Source organism: Leptopilina heterotoma, unplaced genomic scaffold (genome assembly GCF_015476425.1).
Source record: "Leptopilina heterotoma isolate Lh14 unplaced genomic scaffold, ASM1547642v1 Lhet_65, whole genome shotgun sequence".
In the NCBI taxonomy this organism is placed as follows: domain Eukaryota; kingdom Metazoa; phylum Arthropoda; class Insecta; order Hymenoptera; family Figitidae; genus Leptopilina; species Leptopilina heterotoma.
In genome coordinates this window covers 3,417,166-3,429,319 of record NW_025111152.1, presented here as the reverse complement: position 1 = coordinate 3,429,319, position 12,154 = coordinate 3,417,166, and the positions used below count along the sequence as shown (strand labels likewise).

Below are 12,154 nucleotides of genomic sequence, written 5' to 3'. Positions count from 1 at the left end.
AACTTTCTCAAAAAAATAAAAAATAATTCAATTAAAGAAGAATTTTAGTTCAAATTTTTAGAAAATAATTGAAATGAAATCTAGAAAATAATTTTTGAGAGTTTTTCTTTATGATCGGAAAAAATAATTCATGACTGGGAATTAATAGGGATTTTTTTGTACGAAAAAAGCAATCACCCTGTTTTAATTATTTAACAATTTTTAATATTGACTAGTTGCAATGTGAGTTTTAATTTTTTTTAAAATCAGGTGTTATTAAATTTTACCGTATTTTTTATTTAATATTTAATATTTGCTTTTTTTTAGGTAATTTGGTGTTATCTTAATCAATTAGCCTGAACTAGATGGTTAACCACACCATCGAAACGTCGCAACTTTAAAAATAATTGCTTATATTTTTCTACCTTCTATAGATCGAATTTACTTTATATTGAAATATAAAATAATTATTTAAGACATGCAACATAAAGTTTAAACCATCCAGAAAAATGACCATATATTTATTAAAATCCGTCAAATATATATCAATAGAACGAAACACAATATGAAGATATACTTCATACAATTCTTCGGTTTTACAACAAAGTAGAAATCCACCTATAATATGCCAATTAAAATATTGAAAACATTTTTTAATATATTTGTGAACATATTTATGGCATTTACGGTAGCAAATAATAGATGACAATAAATAGCAACAGAGGCATAGAATAATATTACAAAACAACGTTTTACAATTGATTCGAGCCCTATTAAATTATAGAGAGTTGATTTCAGGAAATTCGAGTTGAGAAATAAGGAGGGGGCGTTTCTTTCGAGTGCCTATTATTTCGCGATACTGCAACCAAGCATATGGATTTTACATGCCAATCATTTTCAACTGCCTCGAATTATTACCTGCATAGTTAGGTGAATTTAATGCAACCCTGTGTTACAAAATACACCTTTCTTTTGAGAGAAAATTTCCCATCTTCAAATGGAAGTCTATAGACCAGAAGACGCTTTTACTATAAATCTTCGTACATTCAAATTCTTCGGCGCTTGGCCTTCCTCCGTTGAGAATCCGACTTTAAGGTTTTACATTCGTGAATCAAAATTCATAAAAAGTCCTTTACTATTTCTAAAAGTAAATTTTTTTTATACTTGCAAAGAAAAAATTTTAGTGAAAACATTAGTATTTTTTAAAGTATTTTCTTTGTTTATTATAGGGTAGAGTGGGGTAAAAAAGCCATTTGAGTTTTATTTAAAAACTATTAAGCCGATTTATCAGCTGTTTAGAATATAAATACTATTAGGTAATACGCAACTTTTGAATCTAATCTGAATGTTGTACCTAGATTAATATTGTTTTTATTGTAATTTTAATTTTTTGTTGCTTTTTTGAAAACATTTTGGTGAACTTTTCAAACATATTACAATTTGATTAAGTGAACGAATAATAAAAGTAAATGTTTGTACATAAGGAGAAAAGTATACCGAAAACGTATACAATGTTAATTTTTGGAAATTGAACTGAATTAACAATTTATTTTTGCTTTTTTTAATAACTGGTCTTGGGTGTAAAAAAGCCAGGGCAAAAAATCCATTGAATATTTTGTGAAATTCACTTGTTTTCTATTTAAACTAACCTTCTTATTTTACAAAATTTCTCGTGTTTATTTAATAAAATAAATTAAACACGACGAAAAAGTAGTTCAAAGTGCATTTAAAAAATAAACAATGAATAAACGGTTGCAACGAAATATGTTATCTGTGGTAAAACTTAAAGAGAACTTCTAAAAAAGGTACGAAAAATTGGCAGTGCAAATCGAAAACAGGTAAACTTAATATAATTTTTAATTTTGCTTGCTAAAAACTCTTTCATAATTATTAGAATATTTTTCAAATAAGACTATTTGTCATATAAATAAAGGAAAAATATAAAAATACCTAAATTGATAACGTGTTTTGCTAAAATCGTAGGGTGGCTTTTTCACCCCACCAGGTGGTGCAAAAAAAGCCACTTGCAGTGCTTTCGTAAAACTCTTATAACTTAGTCCTTTCATGAGATAAAAAATATTTCCGTCAAGAATTTTCAAGCTTAATAACTAAACTTTCAATAACAATTGGAAATTTGAGAAAAAAATTTTAAATACAGATTTTACAGCATCAAAAGTAAAAATGTGGCTTTTTTACCCCACTCTACCCTAATTAATTTAATTCGAAATAAAAAATAGTATAAAATATAGTAAAATTTTTTTTATTATCGCACAGTAAAATTATCTTTGAAAATAAAATTTTGTATTTGTGGTAAATTTTACTGTTTTCCAAAGAGATTTTAGTATTAGAAATAATAAAATTTTGTTGAAAAAGTTACTCTAGAATTAGTAAAAGTTGAAAAGAATAGGGCAGAAGTTTAATTGAATTATTTTAACACTAGAAATTTTATTTTTAAACCCGTTTTTAAGATAAAGATAAAAAAAAATAAAATAAAATAAAAGATTGTAAAACTCTAAAATCGATGAAAAAAAGTCAAAAGTTTTTTTTAAATTTTTTTTACCTTAAATTTTTCCCTCTGTTTATCATTTTTCAAGATTTATATACAAGATTTACGGATATGTGATTCACTTTTATTATATTGGAGGACTTTTACCGGCACAATTTACAAGCATGTATATTATGCGAGGTGACATGAAACAACTTGTGGATAGTTCTTTCTTCACATTAACTTGCGTTGGTTATGCATCGAAACTCGTTGTATTTTTATTTCGACGAAAGAAAATTGAAGGATTCTTTCAAAGATTGAACAATCCTATATTTGCTCCAAGACGAATTGAACATTTAAATGTATTGAAAAAATCAGCAAAAGTAGGACGAGCAAGTTCATATACATTTCTTTCTTTGTCACTTGGAACTTGTGTTTTGTGGATTATTTTTCCATTGGTTGAAAACAGAGAGGTACAATAATCAAATTAATTTTACAATTTTTTCAATTAAATTTTAATTTAATTTTAATAATCACAAAAGATCAGAACAAGGAAAAACTTTGGAAATAGTAAAACTGACTTTTGGGAAATATTAAAAATTAGAGCAAAAATTTTAGACATAAGTAAATTTTACTCTGTTAATACAAAAATTTACTGCATTCGCTTTCTTACGGTTGCAATTATTTTCTAACAATTGTAATGAGAGTTTTTTTGTTTTTTAGGAAAAGACATTACTTTACGCTGCATGGTACCCGTACAATGCAACAGTCAATCCAGCTTATGCTTACACGTACATTTCTCAAACAATTCTTTTGCTTACCACAGCCGCTATGAATTCCATGATTGATATAATGACTACAAATTTTTATGTTGTAATGGTTGGACAAATGGAAATTCTCAAACAAGATTTTCGTGAATTGACAGATTTTTTTACTACCCATTCACTAAATTCAACTCAAATTATTGAATTTTCAAACAAAAATTTAGACGTTTTTGAGAAATTTGAATCTAACGGAAAAAGGTTATTTTGACTTTTTTGTCGACTCTTTATGAATATTACACAGTGCAACACAAAAAATGTGCAGTAAGTTTTGACTTCAGTTTCTGAAAGTACTTATCGAAACTAGCAAAAACCTATTTCAGTTTTGCTAGATTAGCTCGGATTTAAATTTTATCGACATTTGAATTTTTTTTTGAACTTTCACATTTTTCGGTTTTCTGATATACGGGCGGATGAGAACACTGGCTATTAAAAGTTTATTAAAAAAATTCGCAATGGTCACAATTTGAAAAGCAATAATTCCTCTTTAATTTCTGACAAAGAAAAAAAAAATTTGGTCAAAAATTGTTCGAGCTATGAATTTTTTTTGTAATTTTTCAAATTTTTCGGTTTTTCTAATACGAGCGGGTGGAAACTCTGGCTATTAAAAGTTTATAAAAAAAAATTTGCAATTGTCACCATTTGAAGAGCAGTAATTTCTCCCTAATTTCTGACATTGAAAAAAAAATTTGGTCGAAAATTGTTCGAGTTATGAATTTTTTTTTGACTTTTTCACATTTTTCGGTTTTTTGATAAAGCGGGTGGAAACGCTGGCTATTAAAAGTTTATAAAAAAAATTTGCAATGGTCACCATTTGAAGAGCAGTAATTTCTCCCTAATTTCTGACATTGAAAAAAAAATTTGGTCGAAAATTGTTCGAGTTATGAATTTTTTTCGTACTTTTGCAAATTTTTCTTGTTTTTGATTCGGGCGGGTGAGAACGCTGGTTATTAAATTTTTCTTTTTTAAAAACGCAATGGTCACATTTTCCAGAGCAATAATTCCTCTTTAATTTCTGTCAAAGAAAAAAAATTTGGTCAAAAATTGTTCCAGTTATGGTTTTTTTTTTACTTTTTCACATTTTTCGGTTTTTTTATACGGGCGGGTGGGAACGCTGGCTATTAAAAATTTATTTAAAAAATTCACAACGGTCAAATTTTAAAATGCAATAATCCTTCTTTAATTTCTGATAAAGGAAAAAAAATTGGTAGAAAATTATTCGTGTTATTTATTTATTTCTGTACATTTATATACCGGCGGTCCTGTCGAACCGCGGGTTTTGATTTTTTTGACTTTTTTCGAAACCAAATATTTCGAATCAAATATTTTTTCTTGGGCAGAAACTAAATAGGGATTATTGCTCTTTAAATTGTGCCCATTACGAATTCTTTTTATAAATTTTTAATAGTCAATATTCCCACTTCCGTTATCAGAAAACCGAAAATTCAAAAAAAGTAAAAAAAAAATCATAACTTGAACAATTTTTGACCAAATTTTTTTTTGGGCAGAAATTAAAGACGAATTAATGCTCTTCAAATTGTGATCATTCGAAATTTTTTTATAAATTTTCAATAGCCTGCGTTCCCACCCGCCTGATCAAAAAATTGAAAAATGTGAAAAAGTCAAAAAAAAATTCATAACTCGTCGCTTGGGGGCAGCAACATGCCGACTCAGCTAAACGGTGAAAAAGATGCCATTTCACGAAACCTATGGAAACTATGCCTCGCCGCGAAAGCGCTGAGAAACATACCTTCTCCAAACGAACGGTGAAGTACATGCCTTTTCAACCGTAAATAAGTTGAAAAGTTGTATGAAAAGGCATGTTCTTCACCGTTCGTTTGGAGAAGGTATGTTTCTCAGCGCTTTCGCGGCGAGGCATAGTTTCCATAGGTTTCGTGAAATGGCATGTTTTTCACTTTTCTTTTTGAAACGGCATCTTTTTCACCGTTTAGCTGAGTCGGCATGTTGCTGCCCCCAAGCGACGAACTGGAACAATTTTTGACCAAATTTTTTTTTTCTTTGTCAGAAATTAAAGAGAAAGTATTGCTCTCCAAAATGTGACCATTACGATTTTAAAAAAGAAAAATTTAATAACCAGCGTTCTCACCCGCCCGAATCAAAAACAAGAAAAATTTGAAAAAGTACGAAAAAAATTCATAACTCGAACAATTTTCGACCAAATTTTTTTTTCAATGTCAGAAATTAAAGAGGAATTATTGCTCTTCAAATGGTGACCACCGCGAATTTTTTTTATAATCTTTTAATAGCCAGCTGTCTCACCCGCTCGTTTCAGAAAACCGAAAAATGTAAAAATGTCAAAAAAAAATTCGTAACTGGAACAATTTTCGACCAAATTTTTCTTTCTTTCTCTGTAATTAAAGAGGGATTATTGCTTTTCAAATCGTGACCATTGCGAATTTTTTTCATAAACTTTTAATATCCAGTGTTCCCATCCGCCCGTATCAGAAAACTGAAAAATGTGAAAATTCAAAAAAAAAAAATTCAAATGTCGATAAAATTCAAATCCGAGCTAATCTAGCAAAACTGAAATAGGTTTTTGCTAGTTTCGATAAGTTCTTTCAGAAACTGAAGTCAAAATTAGTGCACATTCGATGACCTCAAAAATGTTGCACTGTGTTATTTATAAACATGAGATAAGTTCAGGGGATATGGCCATAGCTTTTAATTATAAAAAATTGTATTTTTTGTAAGTTGTATTGTAAAAAATTGTAAGCAGCATCCATTCGGAATAGAAAAAAATTTACCGCAAATTAATTGGTTGAGTTTTATAAGAATTACATAAAATTTTCAAAGTCGGACATATGTATATGTCCCGAAAGCACGAAAGGGATAAACACTTAACTTTAAAATAACGAAAAATTCAATTGTCCACACAGTGAAGAAATATAATTTTAGTGTTAAAATCGTATAACATTTGACAGAATTAAAATAATTGAACAAAAAAATAAAATTTGGAAAAACGAAAGTTTAATCACTATAAATTACGGGAAGAAAGCTGAGAAACCCTTTAAATATATTCTAACCTATAAAAAAATTCTTCAAAGTTGGAATCCCCGCAGCACCGAAACTTTCCTAAAAATTTATTAAATATTTACTTGCAATATTCGTCATATTTAACTGAAAATTTTAGTGAAAATCGTGTAAAGATTTAAATGTTCTGATTAAATAAATGTTTAGCGCGAAGCTTTCCTGAACATTTCCTGAACATGAAATTACATCTTCGCATAATTATAATTATAATTATGCGAAGATTTTATTGAAATGTTCAGGAAAGCTTCGCGCTAAACATTTATTTAATCGGGACATTTAAATCTGTACACAAATTTCAAAAAACATTGCAATTAAATATTCCGAATATTGCAAGTAAATATTTAATAAATTTTTAGAAAGGTTTCGGTGCTGTGGGGGATTTCATTAAAGAAATTCCATTTCTCTTTTACTGCGAACACAAAAGTGTTGAAATCAGTGTCTTAATAAACTACACTTACTTATTTTTTCAAATTGATTACGAATCTGATGTAAAAGTTCATAAAGAGAATTTTTTAATTTAATTCGACACGTTTTTTTTACCAAAATGTAAAAATGTTTCGGATTTGGACAGAATTCATGTTTTAAATCTTCTTGTAGTCACTGAACATTAATCTGAACTACAAATTTCAAAATTTAAATTGACGGATTCAATATTTTTTTTTATTTTATTTGTTTATACACCCGTCTTAAGCCTACAATCTTGGCTATACAAGTGTTTTTACAACCGTAGAACATTCCTTACAAACATTTCTTAATACTAAATTTTTGCGCCTACAGAGCGACTTGAAAATTAGGAGTACTCGCATTTGCCTGGACTACCCGTCTAATGGGTTTTCTCGCCAGTTGAGAGGGAAACTGTAGAAAACCTCTTCGAGTACAACCGGTTTATCTCAGATTATCTCACGTGCCGGAAAAATCCCAGGCTAATGGGCGCGAACCAAATACCCTTGGTCCGCCCACCGAGCCAGGCATTTATCCGACCGAGCCAATCTGTCGGTGATTCAATATGGTGTACAAATTATATACAAATTTTTCAAACCTGATGAAAAATTCGTTTTTGAGTTCGCTTTTAACGAACCGTTACTCGAAAATTAAAAATTTAGAATGTTTTAAAGGTTTCTGCGGTTGCTTAAGAAGAATTAACATCCGAATTTTAATTTCATTTCAATCTTTGAAATTGAATTGGAAGGTCTTCATTATTTTTTTTTGTCGTTGGTTAAGTAAAATGAAGAAAGTTAATTTTTAAACCATGGGCAAAGTAGGTAGGTATGGCAAATGCATGAGGAAAAGAAAAAAGGGTTTTTTATCCCACATGCACAAAAATGGCGCTTTTAGATAGCTGACGACAGGGAGTAAAGTCACTCATTTGTTCGACCATATGAAAATGGCGTCCATTTTTTCCCATGTGCAAACATAACCGCTGATCCCATGCGTTATTTTTGCCCAAGGGAGAAAACGGCCGCCATTTTCATATAAGTCGAACAAGTGAATGACTTTTTCTCCCTGTCGTCTGCTATCTGAAATCGCCACTTTTGTGCATTAGGAATAAAAAATATCGTAAGTAACATGGGAATAAAGGCAGCCAATTTGTTTACGATGATTTTTGTGACACGAGTGGAGGTCTCGGGGCGTCTACGGCGCCCTCGACCTCCACTCGTGTCACAAAAATCACCGTAAACAAATGGCTGCCTTTATACCCTTGTTGCTTAATATACTATTTTCATATTTTTAAAGTTTACTGTCAAAATTTTGTATTGTGGGCAAAGTATGTCAAACCACGCGAAGAAATTTAACTAAGTATTTTTTTTATATTTTTAATCATATATTTTCAAAATATTGGAAGAAAAAATAACTGTTTTTTTATATTTTCAAAGTATGGGTGAAGTATGGCAAACCATGAGAAGAAAATTGCATGGTTTGTCATACTTTACCCATAGTTTTTAAATATAAAAAATAGTTATTCTTCTTCCCATGGTTTGCCATACTTCCACAATTTGGCATCTTTTACTCATTCTTCCATTTCCACGCAGGTAGTTTTTTTTTTTTTTTTTTTTTTTTTTTTTTTTTTTTTTTTTTTAATAAATAACACACACGTTAATAATTAAAAGTTGAATGTAAATTTTTATTAAACAACTGTAAAAACCTTTAAAACATGAGTTTAATCTTCATCCAAAACATTCTCATATATTTAATCCGCCTTATTGAATCCACCATTTTTAATTTTAAACTTTTGAATATAAATTCGCTTACAGATCCCTCAAAATAATTTAAAGCATGAGTTTTGTCAACAGGTGTTCGAAGCATTTGCAGGCAATTTGTCCAACATATTTTAATACTTTTATGTTGACAGTAAAAAAATGCAATTTCTGTAATGAAATTTTCCACATTTGAAAATATTTTAAAAGGTTAGAATTAGAACATAACACAGGACCACAAAACTTTTTTTAAAGAAACTATTGACCAGACCATGTTTTTTATATGTTTTTTGTGTCACATAATTCGAATCAAAACTCAGTTTTCCGCCATCACGTCAAGTTTTTTCAAAATGGCGGATCCAATATGGCTGTCGAATTTTTAAAAAAATTATCAGATTTACTTAAAACTTGTTACACGGGGGTTTTTGGGGTCGCTGAATACGAATTTTACCTTAGTTTTAAAAAATCCAAAATGGCGGATCCAATGTGGCTAACGAATTATTTAAAAATTTATCAGATTTTGAATTTTTGAAAACTAAGGTGAAATTCGTATTCAGCGACCCCAAAAACCCCCGAGTATAACATTTCAGGTAAATCCAATAATTTTTTTTAAAACTGGTCAGCCATATTGGATCCGTCATTTTGAATTTTTGAGAACTAAGGTGAAATTCGTATTTAGCAACCCCAAAAATCCCCGAGTAACAAGTTTCAGTCGAATTGGGTGAATTTTAAAAAAATTGACGCCATATTGGATCCTCCATCTTAAATTTTAAATATTTACGAGTTTCTTTGATTGTTTAACATTATATAATATTTTTTCAGTGTTTTAAAGTTGCTTTTTAATAGAATCTTTATTTAATCTTGTTTACACTCAGTTTTTTTCGAATTTTATTAATTTGCGAAAAAACTTGACGTGATGGCGGAAAACTGAGTTCGGATTCGAATTCAGCGACCCAAAAAACATATAAAATATATGGTCCGGTCAATACTTTCTTTAAAAAATTTTATGGTCCTGTGAATTAAAGGGATTCTTCATATTTTTCCAATAATCTATAGACATTAAATTTTCATTTCCATTTTTTTTATTTAATTATTTATTTTGATACAAAAATTAACAAGCTTTCTCTCTGTGGACCATCTCCTCCGGATTTATCCTAAATAGAATAAAATACATTTTTATAAATATTACATACCAAAATACTAGAAAATTTATAACTTCAAATTATTCTAGGTCGGAAGAAAATGTTACATATTACACTGATAAAGCAATAGAGAAAATATTGAATGAAAGAATTATTCAATGCTTATTGCGATATCAGGCAATTGTCAAGTGAGTTAAAAATAAATGTTTATAAAAGTTGGAAAATCATATAAAAATTCTCTTGTTCCAAAAATAACTCCTATTGTTCAAAAGTAAAAATTAAAATTAATTAAAATTAAAACTATTGCTCTATTTAAGCTATAAGTAAGATTATAATCACATTGAAAAGCTAGGTTTTAGCTAGTAATTTCCTTATAAGTCTACTCGAGAAACTTTATTTTATTTAGATTTATTAATGACGTAACAAATTTTTTTCAAATTGGAATTGTGATGCAAGTCTGCGTCAGTAGTTTTATTATTTGTGCGACAACTTATGAAATAACATCAGTAAGTCATATTTACTAAAAAATAAAAAAAACTTTTTTATTATATTAATTGTTTATCAATGAAAAAAATTCAATAATTTAATTCAATACTTGATCTGATGATTCTAATTTAAGAAACCATTTTTTTCTATTATTAGAACAAGAATACTAAAATTGTTACTTATGTATTTGTTTACCTACAGATTGTTTATTTATATTATTAACATATTCTTCACTTAATTTTTTTGTCATACTTTTTTAAATTCTTCTTTATTTTATATTAGGTGCCAATTTTCAAGATTAAAGTATTTCTGTCTATTAACATCAATACTTTTTTATTAACTTTCAAATTTTTAATATTTTTTACAATTAAGTAATAAATTATTCAATTTACTTATTTATTTAATTTATGTATAATCAAGTTTATTTTAATATTAAAGTAGAAAAATATTTTACTAACTTTCAAATTTTATTTAATTTAAAATTAATTTATTTCATTTTAATATTAATTTTTTAAGATTTCGCCGACTACAATGGAATTTTATATGTATTTACTATATCAAATGTGCATGTTGTATCAAATATTTATTTACACTTGGCGTGGTAATGATGTCACCATAAAGGCAAGTTTTCCTTTCAAAACTAAAATATTTGAAATGTGAAATTTTTCTTAAAAATAAAATATGTTTCCCCAAATTTTTTGATTAATTTATTTTCAAATTGTTTAAATAATATTCCAATTTGTTAAGTAAATACGAGTTATTTTTTGCAGACAACAGAACTAATGGATGCAGTTTATGAATGCGGATGGATGTCAGTTCCAAATATAAAATTCAGAAAATCTCTTTGTATTATAATGTCACATCTTCAAGTTCCAATGACATTATGTGTCGGAAAGTTCTTTTTGTTGTCGGTCGACACTTTCTTCAAGGTAAATTTATTTTTCACAAGTACAAATTTATTTACGAATGTATTAAAACATTTATTTATTAATTGATTTATTGATTTCATTATTAATTTATTAATAAAAACATTTTATTAATTAATAAGTTCACTGATATATTAATTTTTCTTTTATTTATTAATTAATTAATCGATTTATGTATTCTTTTATTTACTTACTTCCTTTTTATTCTTTTATTTTATATTAAAGAATATTTAATATAGGTAATTTTTTATATATACATATGTATATATTTTAAATAAAAGATTCCTTTTACTTTCTTAAAAGTAAATAAAATAATTATTTACTTTTTGTTCAGGGGTGAGATTTTGTAATTTGACTTTGGATTTGATTTTGACTTTCTTTTTCACTTTGACATTGACTTTCACAGTAAAAGTCAACGTCTAAGTCAATATCAAAATCAATGCCAAAAACGAATCGAAGGCCAAGTCAAATTGCAAAATCGCATCCCAGTAATAAAATCAAAATTAAAAAAGAAAATAAAGAAAACAGAAAATATTGATTAAGTAGGTACATAAAATTTAATAAAAAGATAAAAAATGGAATAGCGCAAAAATTTTCTATAACGGATTCAATTAAATTTCAATAATGTAAAATTTGCTTTTCAGATTATTAGAATGTCTTATACATTTTACGTCCTTTTAAAACAAGTCAACAACTAAAGGAAACAAATGTTTTGTAAATCAACTGATAATTTTTTTATCTTTTTGATAAAATTTTTTTAACTGTGTAAACATAGTTGTTTTTTAATACAATACAAGTTCAAAAACGGAAATTAATATTTAAAATAAAATAATTAACATATTCAACCTGTAATTTATACAAAAATTTATTTAAAAAACTTGGCTATGTAATATATATTCTTGTTCTTAAATATGACTTTAGGTTGTGCCAACTGCCAGAACTATAATAAGTAAGTATATATAAATCTTTCATTAAATAATAGCCCTAAAGTTTTGAAAAATTTTAAAAATGATATTTCTCATAATTTTTGGTTTTTAAAATAACAATAATTTCCTATTTCTATTCGAAT

At 27.6% G+C, this 12,154-nt stretch overlaps 1 protein-coding gene across 1 annotated transcript; it reads left to right on the top strand.

Annotated features, from left to right (window-relative positions):
- Positions 1 to 976: 976 nt before the first annotated feature.
- On the top strand, positions 977 to 11,783 carry LOC122509984. The gene is made up of 7 exons (XM_043624348.1): positions 977 to 1,074; positions 2,574 to 2,937; positions 3,188 to 3,377; positions 3,530 to 3,549; positions 10,676 to 10,780; positions 10,930 to 11,088; positions 11,730 to 11,783. The coding sequence occupies exons 1-7, from the start codon at positions 977 to 979 to the stop codon at positions 11,781 to 11,783; spliced, it is 990 nt and encodes a 329-aa protein (XP_043480283.1).
- Positions 11,784 to 12,154: the final 371 nt, after the last annotated feature.

Coding starts and splice junctions, on each gene's coding strand:
- LOC122509984 (XM_043624348.1), top strand. CDS start 977: ATGGAAGTCTATAGACCAGAAGACGCTTTTACTATAAATCTTCGTACA. Junction 3,378..3,529: donor AATTCTCAAACAAGATTTTC/GTGAATTGACAG, acceptor AATATTACACAG/TGCAACACAAAAAATGTGCA. Junction 10,781..10,929: donor GTAATGATGTCACCATAAAG/GCAAGTTTTCCT, acceptor TATTTTTTGCAG/ACAACAGAACTAATGGATGC.